At 37.1% G+C, this 21,686-nt stretch overlaps 1 protein-coding gene across 2 annotated transcripts in view; it reads left to right on the top strand.

Moving 5' to 3' along the window:
• Nucleotides 1-141: 141 nt before the first annotated feature.
• UGGT1 (UDP-glucose glycoprotein glucosyltransferase 1) overlaps nucleotides 142-21,686 on the top strand; it is a 115,188-nt gene continuing 93,643 nt past the window's right edge. For both annotated transcript variants that reach the window (XM_036099525.2, XM_036099524.2), the window contains exons 1-5: nucleotides 142-350; nucleotides 5,455-5,590; nucleotides 10,135-10,217; nucleotides 12,684-12,814; nucleotides 19,581-19,693. In XM_036099525.2, coding sequence (XP_035955418.1) covers nucleotides 293-350; nucleotides 5,455-5,590; nucleotides 10,135-10,217; nucleotides 12,684-12,814; nucleotides 19,581-19,693 — 521 coding nt within the window. In that variant the 5' untranslated portion in view covers nucleotides 142-292. The remainder of the gene's footprint in view (nucleotides 351-5,454; nucleotides 5,591-10,134; nucleotides 10,218-12,683; nucleotides 12,815-19,580; nucleotides 19,694-21,686) is intronic.

Raw genomic sequence — 21,686 nt, 5'->3', positions numbered from 1 at the left:
GCGCGACCAAAGACGGAAGTGGGGGCTTCCTCCGATACAAGATGGCGACCATGCGACGCTCTAGGCTGCCCCGACCGCGACTCGGTAGCCGGAAGTCCTCCGGCCCTCGCCATTAGGAAGCGGAAGTAAAAGGCTGTAGGTAGTTGGTCAATTGCTCTGCGAGACCGGCTTGTGAGGGGAGCCGCGGGAAAGGCGCGTGTCGGCCGCTCACTGGCGCAGCCGCTGCCGCCACCGTCACCGCCCCGCCCCAGCGTTGTCGCTGGCATCGTCGCGGACGAAGCGCGGTCCCAGCATGGGCAGGAAGGGGGACTCGGGCGGCGCGTGTGTCGCGGCTGCGCGGCCGTTGACAGGTACTCCTGGCGTGGCGTGGGGAGGTCTCGTGGACGGGGAGAGGGTCTGGGACGCGAGGCAACCCCGTGCCCCGGTCACCTTGAGCTTCCGCTTCTTCCCTGACTCAGTTTCCCCTTCCGTGCCCCAGTCCTGTCCCTATATGCGAGTCCCCCAAGTTGCCCTCAGTGGTCTTCTGGGCAAGGTATCGCTTCAGCGAGAGTGGCCGCGGGCTCTCTTTAGCGGTTTTGAGCCTTCATTGAAGAGCTTTGAGACCCGTGTGCCCAAGTGCAGAAGGAGGTGGGGGAAGTGCCCTAACCTGAATTTAGACCAAACCTGACCCTAAGTAGATTGAGAACCAGCAGTTTGCAGGACTCTGATTGGAGAACGACTTGATCTTTTAATAGATTTCTATTTTCCCTAAAATGAATTCGCGTGATGCATATTGGTTGCCGTTTTCATTTAAATACGAGGATCTGTTGGCTGGAGATTGAATGATCCGGTTTCACTTTTTGTAGGACCTGCCAGAAGAATAAGATCTGCGTACATCGCCAATAAGTTATGGATGTGAACTGTTCTTCTTCGTTGGCCAAAATCACTAGATTGTTTTGCATTTCTTGCCAGATTTGAGGACTAGCATATTTTGTTCATTTGAAGTCCGGAGGTCTTACACCTTACTGTGCTACACTATCTTGGAAACATTCATCGTGCACTTGCCAGCCAGTTTTAGTGTGATATTTGAAGACACTTAAAATAGTTACTTAACACCACAAAATTTGGGATGATTGTAGCTTTTCCACTTGGCTTGCTTTTGATAAACTTAGTTGATACTTTTTTTTTTTAAGATTTTATTTATTTATTTTTACAGACAGAGTAGGGGGAGGGGCAAAGGGAGAGGGAAAGAGAATCTCAAGGAGGTTCTGTGCTGAGCCTGAAGGGGGAGGCTTGATCTATCGACCCTGAGATCATGACCTGAGGGGAAATCAAGAGTCTGGGCTTGACCACTGAACCACCTAGGTGCCCCGACACTCATTTTAATAAAGGAAATAAACATTGCTTAGTACAGTAGCATGACAACTTTATAGCCCACGTTTAACTTGAGGGAAAGAACTTGAACTATGTAGAAAATTCTGTTAGGTCTTTCCTGCAGTTACCTGTGATCATTTTCATATCAGATGTATAGTAACTACTATTATAAAAATTTAAATTTATGTAGCTCACAGCAAATGGTCTTGCTAATAGGTATAAATACATATTAAGTTTAATTATTTGGGAAGTAAATTTATTTCTCAAGAAGGGTCCTTCCTAATATTTTTCCTCACTGTTATGTATGTTGAAGCTCAGATGGCTGTAAACTTGCAGGGTGCAAGTTGGTTTTTTAAGAGTTTGTCAGCTATTATCTTCAGTTTACAAATGGAAAAAGAAGGAGTTGGTGATTTAGAATTTTATGCCTCTTCTGTTTTCCAAAAAGTGAAAAGTGTTTTGCCATAATACAATTTTTATTAATATTTCCAATATCTTACTGTAGATCAATGAATAGGAGATAGTCATTAATTTAAACTAAGGAAAATGGGCCACAGACTAGATCTTACAGATAATACATTTGGGCCTAGGACTTACAGAATGTTTTTAATTTACCCACCATGCCGCAAGCATTGTGCCTATGATCATGCAATGCCACATTGTAGATTCTGACAGCTATTATTTCTCACAGTATTCATATTTACTTAAATTACAACATTTAAGGACCACTAGGATCAGAGTGATAAGATTCTCATAGAATGAAGACATTCTGAAACAAAAGGCCACTTCAGTGAAGTTCTTACTTCTCTAAAACAGTCTTTTCCTGGAGTTTAGCCTGTGGCATCAAGGATGTGGGGTCTAAGTAGGAAAGCTCTTCTTTAATGTCCACTTTTCTCTGTCATCTCCAGTGGTGCTACACCTTGCCCCAAGAACTCTCTCTCTCTTTTAAAATAGTTCAAGGGGGTCTCTGGGTGAGTCTTGGTGCATAGTTTTCATTTTAACCCTTCTTAAGTCCTAGGCTTTTTTAGCATCTTTCCTCTTGGTGTCACACTCCTTTCTTTCTATTTGCTTTCATTCTTCCCTTAATGAATGAAGCCTGTATTTGTTTATTTCATTTGGAGCACCTCCTGTGTTCCAGGCATTATGCTAAGCATGTGGCCCGGACAGACAAAACTCCCTGCTCTTCAGGAGCTCACATTCTGTCCCCGAAGCGAGCCTGAGTACAGATCTGTCAGGCTAGTTGGTCAGTTCGCTTTGGTCCCAACTTCAGGCTGTCATGCTTGGTTTCATGTTGAATCTGTGCTTTCCTCAGTCACCTATATCCCAAGGACTCTGCCCCTAGAAAGTCCCTGGACTTGCCTTGGTTCTCACAAGAAAGCTTTGCTCAGTCAGGGTCAGCACAGTATGAATTCTTATCCTTCCAAACCAGACAACCAGGGGGATAGCATAGTATTGTGGAACTTAGAAACAGGCAGACGTGGGTTCCAAGCATTGCTATTTATTAGTCAGGCAAGTTCCTCAGCCTCTCTGAGCTTCCATTTTCTTATTTTTAAAGTGAGAGTGATAGTGTTTCAGCCATTATGCCATATAGTTATAGAATATCTACTGTTTGCCAGGTACTGTGCTATTTGCTGTGGTGAACAAAGTAGATATGGCTGCCACACTTCTCCTGGATAGTTGTGTGGAAGGACTAGATATCATGGTATATGCAAAGTACCTGACACCATGCTTGGCCCAGAGCAATTGCTCAGTAATGCTAATGTTTCCTGGGGGACCTCTTGTCACTCCCTGTTCCCCACTCTATGCATGAAGCCTGCCTGGGGTTACTGGCAGTGGTGTCCAGTTTCTAGTCCAGAATTACCACTTTTGGGATTATATGTCTAGGCCCCTTCAGGGCAAATTGTAAACAGAGCTGTAGTGCAGTACTGCTTGAACATAGTTCATATATTCTGTCTCCAGTTTAGAAGTTTCGTGACTTTTGGGGAGGATTTTTTTTTCCCTAACCACAGAAAATGTATTTCCAAGACATTTTTTTGAGCCCATGTAATAACGATGATGCATTATTATTCTGTAATTTAGAAGGTGGTTTCTTATGAGAATGTCTTTTATTAGAACAATTAATTCTATATTTTCATGTTGCTTTTTCATTCTCACAGTGTCCTGGTGTGGCAATTTTCATGTTGCTTTTTCATTCTCACAGTGTCCTGGTGTGGCACATAGTGGTACTCCTATTTCAGAGTCTGGGAGACCAAGGGCCAGAGAAGTTACTAGGGAACTTGCTTATGGTTAAACTGCTAGTAAGTAGCAAACGCAGTAATTTATCAGAAGTCCCTGACTCTGAAAGGTTCTCTCTTTTCACTCACCAAGTTTTTCTATCATGCAGAGCAGGTTTCTGAGGCTATAGTTCAGGGGCCTGTAGGGGAGGGTGTCTAAGAGTTCTGGAGCGGTCTGAAGTTGTATGTAAAAGTTTCGGTCCTTGCTTGCCCCTCTGTAGGAAATGTCAGTAACTTTTGCTACACTCTGAAAGAGCCACCCTCCCCACCCCCCACCTCCCACCCCAGCCAGAAATCACTGCTAACAGGTTTCAGTGTCAGGGGTCTAGTTGGTTAGCCCTAGTCTTTTCAAATGTTGGTTATTTATTTATTTATGCATGCTTATTTATAAGTGGGATATTAATATTAATTAGCGAATTAAATCAATCAGTTAAGCTGGCAATGCCTGAACTAAAGTAACTTTTCTATTTGGTTTAATTTATTTTGCTTTTGACCATTTGTTTTTTAGAGATACTGTGTGTTATATGAAGCAGGATATTGGCACAAATGTTAATGCTTTTTGTAAAAAGAGGGTACTGACTGGTCCTCCAAACAATAGCTTTTCTAACCAGTATCTCAAGGAATTGGGGTGAGTCTGGGGTGAGCCTTACCAGACATTAGCATGCAGAAGCACAACTTTGTTTTGGTGTTTGCCACATATTCATGTCCTCTTTGGGTTCCCATTCAAATGGGTGGAACTTAGATACTGACTTATATAGCCTGGGGGAAGTCTGATTAGGGTTTTGTGAGGCAGTCTTCTGAGATGAAAAATCAGGCCAAAGAAACCTGCAGCTGGAGGCCTTTTTCTGAAATGATCTGGACACCTCACTGTGCTTGAGGAGGTTACTGCTGGGAGTTCAGGAGGCCTGCATTCGATGGCCATGCCAATTTACCAGTGACCCCAACTTCTTTATTTTGTAGATAGGGACCCATTGAGTTCTAACATTCTTCATTCAGAACTGGTATTTGCTATTTGCGTTTATATTCAAGACCCATTGGTTAGCTCCCTAGGGCTGTGGTAACAAAGTATCAAATTGTGTGGCTTAGAGCAATGACAGTTTCTTTTCTTCTGGTTTTGGAGGCCAGACATTCTAAATCAAGGTGTCACAGGATCATGTTCCCTCTGAAATCTGTAGGGAGCTTTTCTTTGCCTCTTCCAGCATCTGCTAGCCCTAGGAGTTCCCTGGTTTGCAGTATAGTTCCAGTGTCTGCCTCCGTCTTCCCTGGCATTCTCCCTGTGTCTATTCACATGGTGTTCCCAGTGCATGCCTGTCTCTCTGTCCACATTTTCCTTTTTTTGTAACACCAGTCTTACTGGATTAGGGCCTACCCTAATGACCTCATTTTAACTAGATTACCTCTGTTAAGACCCTGTTTCCAAATAAGTTCATATTTCGAGGTGCTGGGTTAGGACTTTTGGGAGGACACCATTTAATACCCATCATTTACATTTTCATCTGCCTCAGCTTTGTTTACTGTCATGCTTCGTAAACTTTGTTTGTGTGCAACCTGCTGTGCCACCAACTGACTTTTATACCTGTGCATAGTATAGGCGCCCCAGGAAATGAAATGGAGTCTTTGTAGGAAAGAGTGTATGATCTATACTCCTTTAGTTATGTATCAGTCACTCAGCAAGTTGAAACCATGGAGATAGTAGGTGCTGTTATATTTTAGAAGCATTTCCATTTCTGTAATTTTCATGTTATTTTGTGTCTCTAAGTATCAAGACTCAGGTTTAAACATTTCTTTGTAGCAAAACCTTTTTCTTTTTTTTTTTTTTTTCCCTTTTTAGGGGTTTGCTATAAAATGGGACTTCTGATTATATTCACTGGACTATGGCTGTTTTCCTCAGTAAAGGCAGATTCAAAAGCCATTACAACCTCTCTTACGACAAAATGGTTTTCCACTCCGTTGTTGTTAGAAGTCAGGTAAGAAGACATCTTTTTTTCCTTTAATGTGTTTGAGTAAAAATGTGGGATCTGCTAGTGAGTATTCAGGAGCTTTTTTAGGCAGCGAGATTATCATCACATGCATTTAGTCAGCGCCTCTTTCAGTGTGCATTGTGCTGTGTGCTAGTCAGAGGCTGTTAGAACCACAGAATCTGTCAGTAGGATAGGATAATATTGATTCATAGAGATACTTAGGGACTTCTTTGGACAAATATATTGAATTGGTTAAACTGTCTTCCAAGAAAGGTGTACATGTGGTAATAAAGGAAGAGAAAGTTGTACTTAAAGGAATTTTTCTATTTATTTGAAAAAGGTTTTAAGAGATGTTTAATAAAAGAGAAAGAAGAGAGTTTGGCAAGGTGAGGGGAAAGAGGGCCTGCTCCTTCTAAGAAGTTGGAAGAAGGTCTTGAGATACAAGAACGCAGAGGGGAGTCTGAGGACATGGCTAGATTTTTTTTTTTTTAAAGATTTATTTATTTGACAGAGAGAGATAGCGAGAGAAGGAACACAAGCAGGGGGAGTGGGAGAGGGAGAAGCAGGCTTCCCGCAGCGCAGGGAGCCCCATGTGGGGCTCGATCCCAGAACCCTGGGATCATGACCTGAGCCGAAGGCAGACGCTTAACGACTGAGCCACCCAGGCGCCCCGCACATGGCTAGATTTTATCTAAGATTTACATGTTCCACATTTTAACATCTCCAAAATTAAGATGCATTTTAATGCAATCAAGATGTTATCTTACAGTTAAAATCAGTAACATTTTCCTTTTTAGTGTTTCATAAAAACGATATGTCTTAAAATTGACGGTGTGTTAAAATCTATAAAATACAGTATAGTCAATGATTTCTTGGGAAATTGTGTATTCCAAGTGTATTTTTTAGTTAGTGTTTATAATATAAATAACCAGATACCTCTCTTTTAGTCAGTTTTTTGTTTATAGAGGGAAACTTATTTTTATTGTATCTGAAATAATATATAGGTAGGACTTGTAGAGAATCTCCTAAAACATAAATTTAGGTAGATTGAATGGCAAGCAGTTGGTAAATCTCAGAATTTGATAGTGTTAGAAATTTGAACTGTTGCATTACTTCAATTAACCTTGGTCTATCTTTGTACTCTTCAACTTAGAATTTTGTCTTCTGACATTTCCTCCTTCATCCCTAGAAAAATGTGAATGAAGAGTTTTTGTTGTGGTGATTGTGTTTATGAATAGTTGCATCTCCTAAGGAAACAGCTTCATTTGGTATTGATAAGAGGACTAGTGGGAAAGTGGGACTTTTAGGATCTGATTTTAGCTTGCTGAGGAGCCTCATGGACTTTCTTTTGATCAGACTTAACCTTGTATCACTCCTCTGTGCCTCCCTTTTCTCAACAATAAAATGGCCAAAAGAAAAAATTCCTACTGCATTTATTTCATAGCAGTGTTATAATTTGATAAATGGTTTGAGCTCTTCCAGTGTCAGAACTTTATTAGATAGAGAGGGCACTTATAAAAGTGAAGTGACCGAAGGTTGTTTGAGATCTAAGCTGCCTGAGTGGACTCTAATAGCTGACCTTCCCCCCGCCCCATCTTATTTTGGCTGATTTGTCTGGTGTAAATCTAAGTGTTTGAGGTTTACTATACTTTTTAAATAATTTTGTGCAATTAACTATAACATGTTTTATAATACTTCGCTTGACATTCTTTACTGAGTTCTACTCAGTTACTCTCACACTAATTTTTTGGTTTTGTACATTGTCTTAAGATTCTTATGGCATATACTTATGGGACTTTTGAAAAAGCATGTTAAAACTGTCAGCCTTAATTAACCCATTTTTTTCAGTTTCTTTGATCTCTGTGAAGTGAATAATATATACTGCTTCCTCCACCAACTTTTCCTTTCACAAACATTGCCCCTTTTCATGATTTCCTGGCCATTTGCCATTTTGGTTGACTATTTTTAGTCCTCTTCTGTGGCTATTTGCAGACATTTTGCCAAGGTAATGGCAGTCTAGGCAACTCAGAAATAAGTTGCGCATATTAGAAATCCTTGATATTTCCCTACAGAAGTAGCTGAGGCCACTATTCTTCCCTCCAGGTCCATGGCAGACATTGATGGCAGATCACAGCATTGTCCATCTGAGTGAGGGTGAGGGGACAGAATATCTCTCTACACATTGAGGCATGCAGCTACCACAGATACTTTACCTTCCCTGCATCTAGCCCTTAGGAACTAAAAATATTCCCATGTATATTTTTAGATTAGGCCTGATCCTAATGAAGCAGTTGTAGCTTTCTGGTTGTTCATGAAGTGATATATATTTAATTGAAGTAGAACACTGAATATGTTTTGAACAGCCATAGTTACTAACAGAAATCTTGTATAAATAAAGCTACTATTGTTAAAATGGAAACCAATAATCATTTATTGAGTACTAGATACTATAGTGGCCCAAGAATGCAGAATGATAGAGATATAAATCAAATAGATTTGATTTTGCATTCCAGATTTTTCATTTGCTAACTCTGTGCCCTTAAGCAAATCAGTAACCTCTCTGAGTTACAGTTTCTTCATTCTAAAAATGGTTATAAATCAGGGTGGCTGTGAGGATTTAAGGGCGTGGGTGAATATACCAAGCATAGTGGCTGTCGCATAGTAAGCCCTCCTTAAAGATTCATTTCCCTTCCCTTTCTAGTTCTTTATGGAAGGAAGACCAATTCTGATCTCCAATAATAACTTTGGAAATCTAGAAAACAAGTTTGTTACCAGATTTATGCTATCTGGTGGACATTCAGGTTGTTTATGTTTTTTTTTCTTCTGTCATAGACTAAAAACTTTTTATTGTGATCTTTCAAAACATTTGTAAGTGGAGAGAATGGTACATATAATGTGCTCTCTCTCTACCTGTCACTCAGTTTTGGCAATTATCAACTCAAGTCCAGTAACCCATAACTACCACCACCCTCCTCCCTTATCCTGCTGGAGTATTTTAAAACAAATCCTAGACATCATATAATTTCATTTGAAAAACTGTAGATGTTTTACTCATGGAATAAGAATAAGAAGCTAAAAACCATTTAAAATGAAAAGCAAACAAAAATATACTGTAAACAAATGGCAGCATCCCTTTTAATATTGTCTTGTATTGTTCTTACCTTCCTTGGATTAGTTCAGTGGATCTAGTCAATAATTTCTTAAGACTGTTTGAAACTTAGATGTTGTAAGACTTATTTATGCAGTGGGGATGAAGAAGACAATATACTTCAAATTTTCCTGTAATTATATGAGGAGCATATATTTATTTGCAGATGGCCTTTACAGGAAGGTCTTAGCTTCAGTGAATCCTTGTTTTCACCATTACAACCTTTGAGTGTATTATCCTTTCCCCCTCTTCCACAAGCTTATCTTGTGAATGCAGCTTTAATTCATGAATTTAGCGTTTATTTGCATATCATAATCTATTTGTCTTAGTATCTGTTTTCTTGATCATAAGCTATTATAGGGTTGGTATGATGTCTGTACTAGTTACTAGAAAGCCTAGAAAAATGCCACATTCAAGGAGGTACTAAATAATTTAATACATTATGATAATGGGTATTTTCAGAAACCTGTTTTTAGAGAGGCTGTATTACCAGGAAATGTTTCTTATTTTTCCCATATTTCTGTGTCTAGCTGTGGAGTAGAGTGAGAGTTGTACACCCCAGTGTTGACAAGTAATGGGAAAGTCTTCCTTTGGCTAGGTAAGCTGAGATCCAGATCTGTAGTTTGCTTTAAGACAGTGAAAGATCACCACTACATTAGTATTCTGTCTCAGAGGAGAAGATAACCAATTTACATGAATCATTCAATCAATACACACATTTTCTTTTAGGGATTTTAGACTCTGGAATGAAGGGAAATTTAGAACGGCCATTATTTAGATCTGTAGAGTAAAGTCAAGAAAAAATTAAGGTGGTGTTAAGTTCTAAGAACTTATTTTATTAAACTGAAATTTGGTGATCTTGAAAATTTGGATTTATGGATGTTAAAAGATTACAACATGCTTCCTTTAGTCTCCTAGAAATTTTTTTAGGGTTCACGGTTTCCTTGGGAGAACCTTAGGCAAAACATATTTTTTGTTCTTTGAAAGTTCTTTCAGAAAATAAGTGAGCAGAACTAGTACCAGAATTATCAGTTCTTAATTCTACTTCTACTACCAAAAGCATTTTCACAAAATGGGGTTTCATAAGCTTTATTTATATTGGGACTTCCCTCTTGTTACATTATTATTCCAGGTTTCTTATGGAATACCTATTAGGCTATTAATATGAATAAGTGAATAAGCTACTAAGCTAATTAGTTATTAATAGCCAATAAGCTAATAAGACTTGCTTATCATTAGAATATATATTATACATGCTTGTGTATAATATATATTATAAAAGCCAAACTCTGGACATTTGGAAACTTAAAAACCTATTTTTACTCTTCTTTAGTAATGTAGCTTATATTAGAAGATTTTATTAAGTTGTTTTATTTCTGATATTTCCCCCCTTTTCTCCCAGTGAGTTTTTAGCAGAAGACAGTCAAGAGAAATTTTGGAATTTTGTAGAAGCCAGTCAAAATATTGGATCATCCGATCATCACGGTAAAATTGAAGCAAATGCTTCTTTGACTTTGGTATCTGGGAAAATATTAGAAAAAAATGGTCTCTTTCACAGTATTTGTGGCATGGCAATTAATGGAAAATGTTTTTATCTTTAATGACTAGATTTGTGATGGTAGCCAGCAGAGCCAACACAAACTAATACTTTTGAAGCAGTTTATAACTTTGGCTATAAGTACTGCCTTTGATTTCTTCCCCCCCCCCCGCCTTGTTTTTGTTCTTTTGTGTTGTTTTATTAGAAGTGCTATGTGGATATTTTGTAGCAGTCAAATTCATTTAAAATTACTTAGTATTAAGTATTAACTTAATTACCATTGATTTTATTCCCTTTTTCTTTTGTTATGAACTAATTACACAACTCATCTATTATGTTAGGTTCGGTATCGTTAAATTAGTGCCATCCAAAATGCTTCCCGTTATGCCTGCCAGCCACCCACAACTTGAGTGTCAAGGTATCAAATGAATGACAATGTCAACTGTATCACTTGTTTACAGTTTATAATGTGCATTCCCACTTTCTAGTTCAGTGTAAGCTTTGTAGATGTTTGTAGTATAAACATAACTAGTCAAAGATGTGGATACACAGGTAGCTAAAACCTTGAATGTTACATTGACAGGCCTTGTTGAAGAGCAAATGTGTGAAAACAATGTGACTGCTATTAATATTTAACTGAATTGTTTTTTAACTTTTTGATTTTTATTAAAAATAATACAAATTTTAAAAGTCAAGTCTGAATTTTTTTGTGATATTAGTACATAAAGGTTTGAGCAAACATCTGTAGTTTGAGTTACATAATTTAGAGTCAACTGGAATTGTTTGCATTATCGAAAAAAATCATTTTACTTTTAGTATACAATTTCATAAAACAAATTTATCGACGTGGGTCTTATAATGAAATTTGAACTCTGACATTTAAAATGAAATTTCCTCAATATAAATGATAATATGTTCTTGGTTAAAGTTGGGGGTATGAATTCTTGGAAGTGATCATAAAAATATGTTAAATATTTTATTTGAAATATTATTCATTGTCTCACCACCCAAAGGTATTGACCATTAACATTCTGGCAACATTTTAAGTATTTCTTTCTGATGTCTTTTTCTACTTAGAAGATGCTAATGCCATATAGAATCTTTTGTATTTTGCTTTTCAAAACGTTAGTTATATTCCTTAAAAACTTTTTTTGATACATAATATATGATTTACTAGTCAAGCTTATAAAATGCTTATACAGAAACATCTTGTTCTCTCCCTGTCCCCGCTCCTGTTTCTTCCCTGCTTTTTATAACTATTTAAATTATTTTGTTTAGCCTTCAGTGTTTTTTTTTTTTAACAACAAATACATCATATGTATTCTTATTTCTCATTCTTTCTTACAGTAAAAAAGATAGCTCACTATGTACAGTTGACCCTTGAATAACATGGGTTTGAACTTCATGGGTCGACTTATACTCAGATTTTTTTCTGTGAACACAGTATAGTACTTAAATGTATTTTCTCTTTATGATTTTCTTAATAACATTTTCTTTAGCTTACTTTATTGTAAGATTACAGTATAAAATTGCATATAACCTACAAAATGTGTGTTAATTGACTTTTATGTTATCGGTATTGCTTCCTGTCACCTGTAGGCTATTAGTAGTTTTGGTGAGTCAAAGTTATACGTGGATTTTTGACTGCATGGGGCGGTTGATGCCCCTAAACCCTGTGTTATCCAAGGGTCAACTGTACATTGTTTTGTACCTTGCGCTTTAATAATATATCCTGGGGATTTTTTGATACTGGTACGTGTATTTTTTTCCCCCTCAGATAGTTTGTTGCAGTTTTTAAATGCTTCTTTCCAAACTACAATTTTGTTAATATCCTTTAATACTCTGTACTTCCTCATCACACTGCTCAGTTTTGCTGGGTTATTTGAGTAGGTAACAAACATATGGTAGGCACTGGGGATACAAAGATAAATACATTATAACTTCTGCCTATGGGGGCTCAAAAACTATTTGGGAAGAGGTAGATAGTGAGTAAATAATTTAGTAATGATGTGATAAATGAAAGAGGTAAGGAGAAAAATATTATGGGACCAAAGAAGAGATGTACTTGGTCCAGTGAGGCATGGGGTAGGGATTGGGAGTGACTTTGCAGAGTAGGTGATGTCACAGCTGAATTCTTCTTGTGGAGGTAGGTAGGAGTTAGTCATCCCGGTAAGTGGGACCGTTACGGTCCAGGTAGAGGGAATAGTGTGAACAAAGGGAAGAAGAGAGGAAGAGTCCAATTACTTCCTGTACTCTAGAGAATTCTAAGCATTTGACAACAGTTCAAGATAGGATAGTGGTAAAATTTTGCCACCATATACCTCTGTAACACGTAGCTTTATACTTTATGAACTATCTTATTTGGATACGTCTAGTTGTATATAATTATTTTGGATAATGTTCTTCTTTGACAGGTACTGATTATTCCTATTATCATGCAATATTAGAAGCTGCATTTCAGTTTCTGTCACCTCTACAGCAGAATTTGTTGAAATTTTGTCTGTCCCTTCATTCGTATTCAGCTACAATTCAAGCCTTCCAGCAGGTAAGTTCAGTGCTTAGAGATAACAATATTTTTTAGGGGTTGTATAACGTGATGATTGGATATATTGCGATTCTCCTGGCATTGTGTTACAGAGCTATAACTTTTCTGATTGAAATTTCTGAGGATTTCTTTATAAATAGAAAGCAAAGCTGACATTAAATCTTCAGATCACAGGTTTTTTTTTTTTTAGTAAAAAACCATAATTTGCACTTATTTTCACTTAAGAAGAAAAGAATATCCACACAAAAATGAAACTACCAGACTTCATTTACACAACACAGTGTAGGAGGCATAGTCGTGTTAAACCAATTGACCATGAATCTGATCACAGCCTGTAGATCTCAAAGCAGTTCACAGGAAATTCAGGGGATGGGAAATACGAAGCAATATCACAGGGGTAACAGGAAAATCTGGAATGTAGGAAAATTTGTAGTTTAAATGATCTGATTCCTTCAACAAATGTTACAAGGAAAGAAAGGAGGGAAGGAAGACCGTCAAGAGAGACTTAAAGTATATGTCAACTTAATGCAATGTGTGAATCTTGTTGGATTTTGAGTTGAACAGACTCCCATAAAAAAAAAAGATGAGAGAAGCGAAGATGAGCATACACCGATCATATATTTGATGTAAAAGAAATGTTAGTTTTAAAACCGCTATTTTATTATAAAATAAAACAGGCATAGAAAACCACTCACAAGAAATATGTGGTGTAATGAATTTTTGCAAAGGGAGCACTTGTAATTTTCTTTCAGGTCAAGAAATAGAACTTAGCCAGGCCCTTTGGCAGTCCGCCCTTCTTGTGCTCTGCTCTCATCACAGCTACCTTTCACCCTCCAACAGGAACTACTTTATCAACCTCTGTTGAAATGACTTGCTGCACTTCTTTATCATTATATTGCCTAAGAGTGCATCTCCACACAATAGTTTAGTCTTGCTGAGTTATAAAAATTTTGATAATTTTTTTTGTGGGGGGCGTTGAATTTATAGGTTCTTCTTCTATCCCTTTCCTTTCTTTGAATAAATTTTTTCACAGTCTGTATTTTGTTGACCACATACTCAGGATGCGGTTCAACTTATTCTCTGTCCTCTGTTTCCTGCACATTGGCAGCTGATCCAGAGGCTCAATGAGAATTGTGTTTCATCCTTTTGGCAAGTGTAAAGGTAGTGCTCTGTTTCATGAGGAGATACCTAATGTCTTTCTTCTCTTTGATTTAGCAGTCGTTACTGCTCTATGCTTAATCCATTAATTCTTTGGGGGTTGTGAAGTGGTGACGCTCATTTTTTTTGTTGTTGTACATATCCTCACCTGGTACTGTTCACATGGGGAAGGCAGAATACATAATTGATTCTTTCCTGCTATTTACCAGGTTTTTGAATGAGTTTGATTCACTAGCATCCTTTTACTTTAACCATTTAGTTTTTTGTTTCAACTCTTTTTTTATTGTGGGAAAATGTAGATAAAGTAAGATTTATCGTCTTGGCCATTAATTTAAGTGTACAGTTCAGTGGTATTCAGGACATTCTTATTGTTGTGCAGGCATCACCACCATTCATCTTTAGAACTCCTTTTGTCTTGCAAACTGAAACTTTCTACTCCTCAAATAATAACTGCCCATCCCCCCTCTCCTCTCCCCCCTCATGCTTGGTAACCACAATTCTATTTTCTAGCTCTGAGTTTGTCCATTTTAGATACCTCATTTAAGTGGAATCATACTGTGTTTGTCCTTTTGTGTCTGGCTTAATTTCACATAGCATGATGTTTTTAAGGTTCATCCGTGTTGTAGCATGTATCAGAATTTAATTTCTTTTTATAACTGAATAATATTCCATTGGATGTATACAACACATTTGATTTATCCATTCATCTGTTGATGGGCATTTGGATTGTTTCTTCCTTTGGCTATTGTGAATAATGCTGCTTGGAACATTGGTTTATGACTGTCTGGTTGAGTCTCTGTTTTCAGTTCTTTTGGGTGTATACAGAAGAGTGTAATTCATGGATCATGTGGCAATTCTGTGTTTAACATTTTAAGGAATTGCCAAACTGTTTTCCACAGCAGCTGCACCATTTTACATTCCCACCAGTAATGTACCAGGATTTCACTTTTTCCACATACTTCCCAACACTTGTTATTTTCTTTGTTTTGATAATGGCTGTCCTCATGGGTAGGAAGTAGTGTCTTGTGGTTTTGATTTTCATTTCCGTAATGACCAGCGATGTGGAGCATCTTGTCATGTGTTTATTGGCTATCTGTGTATCTTCTTTGGAGATTTGTCCATTATTTGTCTTTACCCATTTTTCAGGTGGATTGTTTTTGTTGTTTTGTTGTTGTTGTTTTTGTTCTTGTAATCATTTATCAGATATATACTTTTCAAATATTTTTTTCATGTTCTATAGGTTGCCTTTTCACTGTTGATAGTGTCCATTGATACACAGAATTTTTAATTTTGATGAAGTCTGTTTTATCTGTTTTTTCTTTTGTTGCCTTTGCTTTTGGTGTCGTATCCAAGAAGTCATTACCAAATCCAATGTCATGAAGTTTTACCCCTATATTTTCTTTTTTTTTTTTTTTTTTTAAAGATTTTATTTATTTATTTGAGAGAGAGAGAACACATGAGAAGGGATAGGGTCAGAGGACGAAGCAGACTCCCTGCCGAGCAGGGAGCCCGATGCGGGACTCGATCCAGGGACTCCAGGATCATGACCTGAGCCGAAGGCAGTCGCTTAACCAACTGAGCCACCCAGGCGCCCCTACCCCTATATTTTCTTCTAAGAGTTCTATGGTTACCATATTAGCTCTCAAGTTAGGTCTTTGATCCATTTTGAATTTATTTTTGTATATGGTATAGAGTAAGAGTCCATTTTCATTTTTGCCTGTAGATACCTATTTTCCCAGTATCGTTTGTTGAGAGACTGTCCTTTTTTCTATTGAATGGTCTTGGCACCCTTGTTGAAAATCAGTTGAGCATATATATGAGGGTTTACTTCTGGGCTCTTTATTCTACTCCATTGGTTGGTATGTCTTTACTTATGAAAGTACTATCTGTTTTGATTGCTGAGCTTTGTACTAACTTCAGAAAACAAAATATGAGTCTTCTACTGAGTTCTTTTGATGCAGTGCGGGTAGTCTTTGATTGCTTCCTTGCTATCTGGTATGGTAAGTAGTTTCAGATTTATCTTGTATATCTCTGACCTTAGATTTGAGATCAGCTCTTTCTCTAGGAGGTTCATTAAAATTTGTTTGTTTTCTTTTGGTGGGAATGATATTTTAAGAGCACTATCTAGGCATTAGGGATACTCATTGCAAATGGGTTGGTCCTTGTTCTTAGACCTTTTAAATGGGCAGAGGTAGGAGGTGACTATGTGCATATCTAAAGGCAAAATATATAAAGCTATGCAAAGATGAAATACTTCATGAGTTCATACTGATATTTCCAATTCAGATTCAGGACTACTTTGTTACATCTGTAGGTCTTTTCTTCCACACTGAGAATATTGGTTCTCAAGGTTATAAGGGATGATAGAATTAGACTGTCTTGTGGTTTACTTGTTTGTTTTATCCACGTTACATACACAGTAACCTTAATAACAGTAGTCATACCGTTTCCACAATTACATTTTCTTTTTCTTTCTTTCTTTCTTTCTTTCTTTCTTTTTTTTTTTAAGTAGGCTCCACGCCCGGCGTGGAGCCCAATGCGGGGCTTGAACTGAGATCAAGACCTGAGCTGAGATCAAGAGTCAGACTGACTGAGCCACTTCAGGTGCCCCCACAATTACATTTTCTATAAACAGTTAAAAATTTTTCTTTGGCCTAGTTATCCCCATTTTTAAAAATGAATATATTCTACCTAGAGCATAGATGTTTCGTATTATACTCTCCCCCTCAACCCTCATTTAGTCTTAGTTCTATAAATAATTTATATCTTTAATGCTCACAACCAGTCCTTTTGCTACATGTCTTTAGTCAGTTGGCTTTCCTGAGTCTTGCTTACTGGTAGATTCCTCAAGAGGGGCTCATAGGAACAATATTTCCTCAGTTTTGCATGTTTATATATGTTAGATATAAAGTCCTTGCTTTATATCTTCTTTCCTTGGCTAAAACATATTTCATTTTCTTTTAGCATAAAATCTTGCAGAAAGTTGGATGATATCTTATATTCTTTCCCTTAAAGTGTCTTGGTCTTTTTGTCTAGAGGCCTGAAGGATTTAAAATTTTTCTTTAATATAGCTTACACTATATTCTAGTGAATTATGACTTTGAAAAAATTGAAGAGTGATTGTTCTGGGTCAATATTCTCAGGTATCCAGTATGTTCTTATTAATACCGAGTTTCAGATCATTTTTTATTTCAAGAAAGTTTTCTTAAAAACTTACTATAGTTTGTTTTAGTCCCTTGTTTTGGAATTCATATCATCTCTGTCTCTGTATGTTGAACTTTCTTTGCCCAGCTTCATTGTCACTTTCTCTGAATTCCTTTCTCTTTATTTCTTTTTGATTTTTAAATATTTCCTCCTTTCATCTTCTATTTCTCTTAAGTCATTACTTCTCATGTTTTTGTGCCCCTTCTAGTTTAGTCTTCATTTCTACAATGATTTCTCTTTTACAGATTCTTTTCTCGAGTCTTTTGCCTCACTTCTGAGTTTTTCTAATTCTGCCTTAGGTTCTTCTTTACGTCTAGTATAATTTTCTTGATGTATTTTAACTTGTTTGAAATAGTAGTTCACATTTCCATCTGTTTTTTGGCTGTGTTTTTCTGACATGGCTTTATTAGCTATGCTCTCCAGTATGGTAACCAGTAGCCATGCGTGACTATTTAAATTTAAATAAGTTAAGATTAAATGAAATAAAAAATTTAGCTCTTCAGTTCCATCAGCCAAATTTCAAGTGTTTAATGGTCACAGGTGGCAAGTGGCTACCACATTGGACAGTATAGATGTAGAAGATTTCTCTTGTTGCTGAAATTTCTGTTGTACAGTCCTCATCTATAAAAATAAGGATGTTACTCTATTCCTCCCCCTCCCTTTTCTTAGCATTGTGTGGGATTTGACATTGAGACTTTTCTGCTCCTTTTGATGTGAAATTGGTTTCCTTATCTTTTAAAGGTTGGCATGGCTCCCTCTTCTGTTGATTTTAGGTAGTGTTAAAAAATACGGTGGCTTAAAAAAAATGGTGGTATGGTTTTTGAGATTTCCTTTATTCCCCTCCTGCACTTTCACTGGACTTTCTCTTTAGTTGTCTCTATATCTCTGCGCTCTCCAAGTTTTATTGGACCCTCAGCAGTTTCTTCTTACAGTGGGGTCCTGTCCTTGCAAGTCTCCTAGCCTGTGAGTTTTGAGAGTTCAGAGCAGCTAAACTGCCCTAAGCCCTTTAACCTTTTCATGGGCCTCCTTGTGCTCACCTAGTACTAGATTGAACAAATGCGTTGGCCCACCATACTTTATAGTGAAAACCTGTTGGCTCTTTGGTTTTCTTGTTGTCAGGATCATCAGAATCTCTTATTAAACATCCCTCTGCTTCCTTCCCCATGGCATCTAATACCTGCAGGTCTTATGTCATAGGGATATTTTTTCCCATTCAGTTTGTTATATGTGTTCTATTGGCTATCTAGTTGCTCTGTTTTAATGAGGGAACTTGGGAAGATTGAAAGACTATATTGCCAGTTGCCATCTATGCAGAATTTTATTACTTTTTTAAAGGGTGGTAATGAGGTATTTAAAAAAAATCTCTTCTCTTTTATTGAGACACACTGAAACATTACAAATGAAATATTATTTGGGATTTGTGTCAAAATGATCCATTGGAGTGTGGCAGGAAGGTGGATGAAATAAGATTGGCCATGAGTTGATAATACTGAAGCTGGGTCATGGGTACATGGGGCTTTATCATACTATTCTTTCTTTTCTTTGTGTGTGTAAGTTTTAGAATAATTCACAAAAAAAAATGAAGAATGTAATGAAAAGTTTTCATGTCAGTTTTTCATGGCAAGCTTTCCATTTCTCTACCTCTGAATTATTTCTCTTACATTTATAGAAAACGACATCTTAATATTAATATATTACATAAGTGACATCAGTGCACACAGCAGTACTTGTCACTCTATCCTTTCTTTTCCCATCTCATACTCATTCTTCTCAATATGCCTCCCATTAAAGTTGCAGCTTGACTTGTCTCATTATGCATTGGCATTTATGCATTTCACTTTAAACATAAACTCATGTCTCATTCAGCCTTTCCCTGGAATATCTTACTATGCTTCGTAGATAATTTTATCTTCCATCTATATTCCTTTTTAGATCCAGTTACTTTTTTAGATTCTGTGTCATTCTTCCTATTTCAGAGAGGGGTTCCAAGTTAATTTGCATATTATATTTATTATATGGACTTAAAATACTTAATAGGGACTGTGTAGTTACACTTTGATGCTTAAAGTTGAAATTTGTAAGCTTAGTTTTCTTCAAGGTACATACTGTGTTCCTTGGACATCTTTTGTTATTTTCTGAGATAGAATTTTAAAGTTCTGTTTTGGGGATGATATTAACACCTACCTATTGGGGTGATATTGGGAGGAGCTAGATGAAATAATACATAAGAAACAATGATGCATAAAAACTCTTAAATCCTGTCACATCATGGGGGTTCAGTAGATGTTAATTTTTGCTTTTACTGATGTTATTTCATTGCCATCTAATTACCTATTTAGAGTATTCACGTCCTTACTCTTTGGTTAGAGATCATTACAAGAATGTCTTGTGTCTTAAATGGCAGATAGCAGCTGATGAGCCTCCACCAGAAGGATGTAATTCATTTTTCTCTGTGCATGGAAAGAAGACCTGTGATTCTGACACCCTTGAGACTCTTCTCCTCAAAGCATCTGAAAGGTAGATTGTATGTTTCTTCATGTAAATGTCACACATTGCATTATGCTTTCTTCTGTATCAAATCTACCATCAGATTTTTCTTACGGGTTTTATAGTCTATAGGTACAGTTGCTTAGAGTATGGATTCTGGAGCCAGACTGACTAGATTTGAATCCCAGCTCCATTACTTAAAATAGTTTTGTAAACTTAGGCAAATTACTTAACCTTTCTTTCCCTATCTCATTTCGAAATGGAGATAATAAGAGTACTTAATGTTACTGTTCTTATTTAGTAATGACTGTTTGAGAAATTACATAGGCTTTGTCATTAGCTTAGTAAAGAATACCTGTGTATTAAAGCCAGTGCCTGAAGTAATGATATTAATGATAATGATCTCTCAGAGTATTATTAGTTTCAGACAAAGGAGACTATTTAAAAGATAATTGCAAGCTTAATTTGAATATTAAATTGGTAATTAATGGGCTGGCTTTTTTGCTTAATGGTAGGTTTCCTGTGGTGGACAGATATAACAGGTGCCTCTTGCTGTCTGGCTGTGGCAGTAACTGCATTGTACCTTCTTAGAGATAACAGTGATCGTTCTGTGGTGTTGCTCTGCTGTACCAGAAGAGTGTTTTAGGCAGGGTAGTTCTTCTTTAGTAAGATTATCTGCCCAGCACTTGTTCTCTGCTCACTAAATGGCATGAGAGCCTTTTACTCAGAATGACAACCAGAAAATGGGGTGCGTGTTCCAGCTATCTCCAGGTCCAGGAATGGACATTCGAAATGGCTTGTATGGTAAAGTGCTGTTCCCTTGGAGTAAACATAATTGATTTAAAAAAACTCTTTCTTTAACTTGTTAAAACAATAATGTAGGGCTTCATAAAGAAAAGAGCGATGTTGTCTCCTCTTCTGAGAGATGGTAACTATTTTTAATGGTTTGTCATATTGTTTTAGACTTTTTTCTGTGGTTATAAATTTATACAGATATGTAGGTTTATTTTTACAAGAGGTTTCTTTCCATTAGTACATGTAGGTGTACCTCATTATTTTTAATGCGTGCAAAATAACTATGTAAGAATGTCCCATCATTTTTTACTGATAGTTTTTAAAATTGTTTCCTATTTTTTTGTTTTTGTTATTATGGTAAGGTTATAGTGAACATCCGTATTTATATGTCTTTACTTTTGATGGAATAGTTTATTATAAAATAGTTTATTGTAAGAGGGAATGGCAGGTCATAAAGTCTGTGCAATAGGATCGATTAGTATCTTTTTTTTTTTTTGAGAGAGCGAGCGAGTGAGTCGGGAGGGACAGAAGGAGAGAGAAAACCCTAAGCAGACTCCGCGTCTAACGTGGGGCTTAATCTCATGACCCTGAGATCACAACCTGAGCGGAACCAAGAATCAGACACCCAACTGACTGAGCCACCGAGGCCCCCAACATCTATTAATATCTTGATACCATTATTAGGGAATTTTTTGTGAGGGTGGAGTTATAAAATTCAGGAGGAAAACTTAAATCATTTAGTAGGAAGATCATAGTAGTAAAAATTTGGAGGAGGGAGATGCTGTGTTGGCATTTATGTGCTTAAAGCATCCTGTCTTTTCACATTATTTGTACTTATGTTTTCAGATAAAAGGATAATCTATTTAGGGGTGCCTGGGTGGCACAGTCATTTAAGCATCTGACTCTTGATGTAAGCTCAGGTCCTGATCTCAGGGTTGTGGGATTGAGCTCTGCGTTGGGCACTGTGCTCAGTGCGGAGTCTGCTTGAGATTCTCTCTCCTCTCTCTCTGCCCCTCTCCCTGCTCATGTTCTCGTTCTCTCTAAAATATATAAAAATTAAAAAAAAAAGAAAGAATAATCTATTTATATAGTAGAAAAACTTACTAAAGTTTTAGTATTGTGAAATGTGGATATGTTTCCTTTTTCTGGCTTTCATCCTTCTTTAGGAATTGGTAACAATTATGAATCAAAGCCTGCATTTTTATAGTTGGTATTTATATAATATACT

This window comes from Halichoerus grypus, chromosome 4, assembly GCF_964656455.1.
Source record: "Halichoerus grypus chromosome 4, mHalGry1.hap1.1, whole genome shotgun sequence".
NCBI classification, from domain to species: domain Eukaryota; kingdom Metazoa; phylum Chordata; class Mammalia; order Carnivora; family Phocidae; genus Halichoerus; species Halichoerus grypus.
The sequence above is the reverse complement of the archived record's forward strand: the minus strand, read 5'-3'. Positions and strand labels throughout refer to the sequence as shown.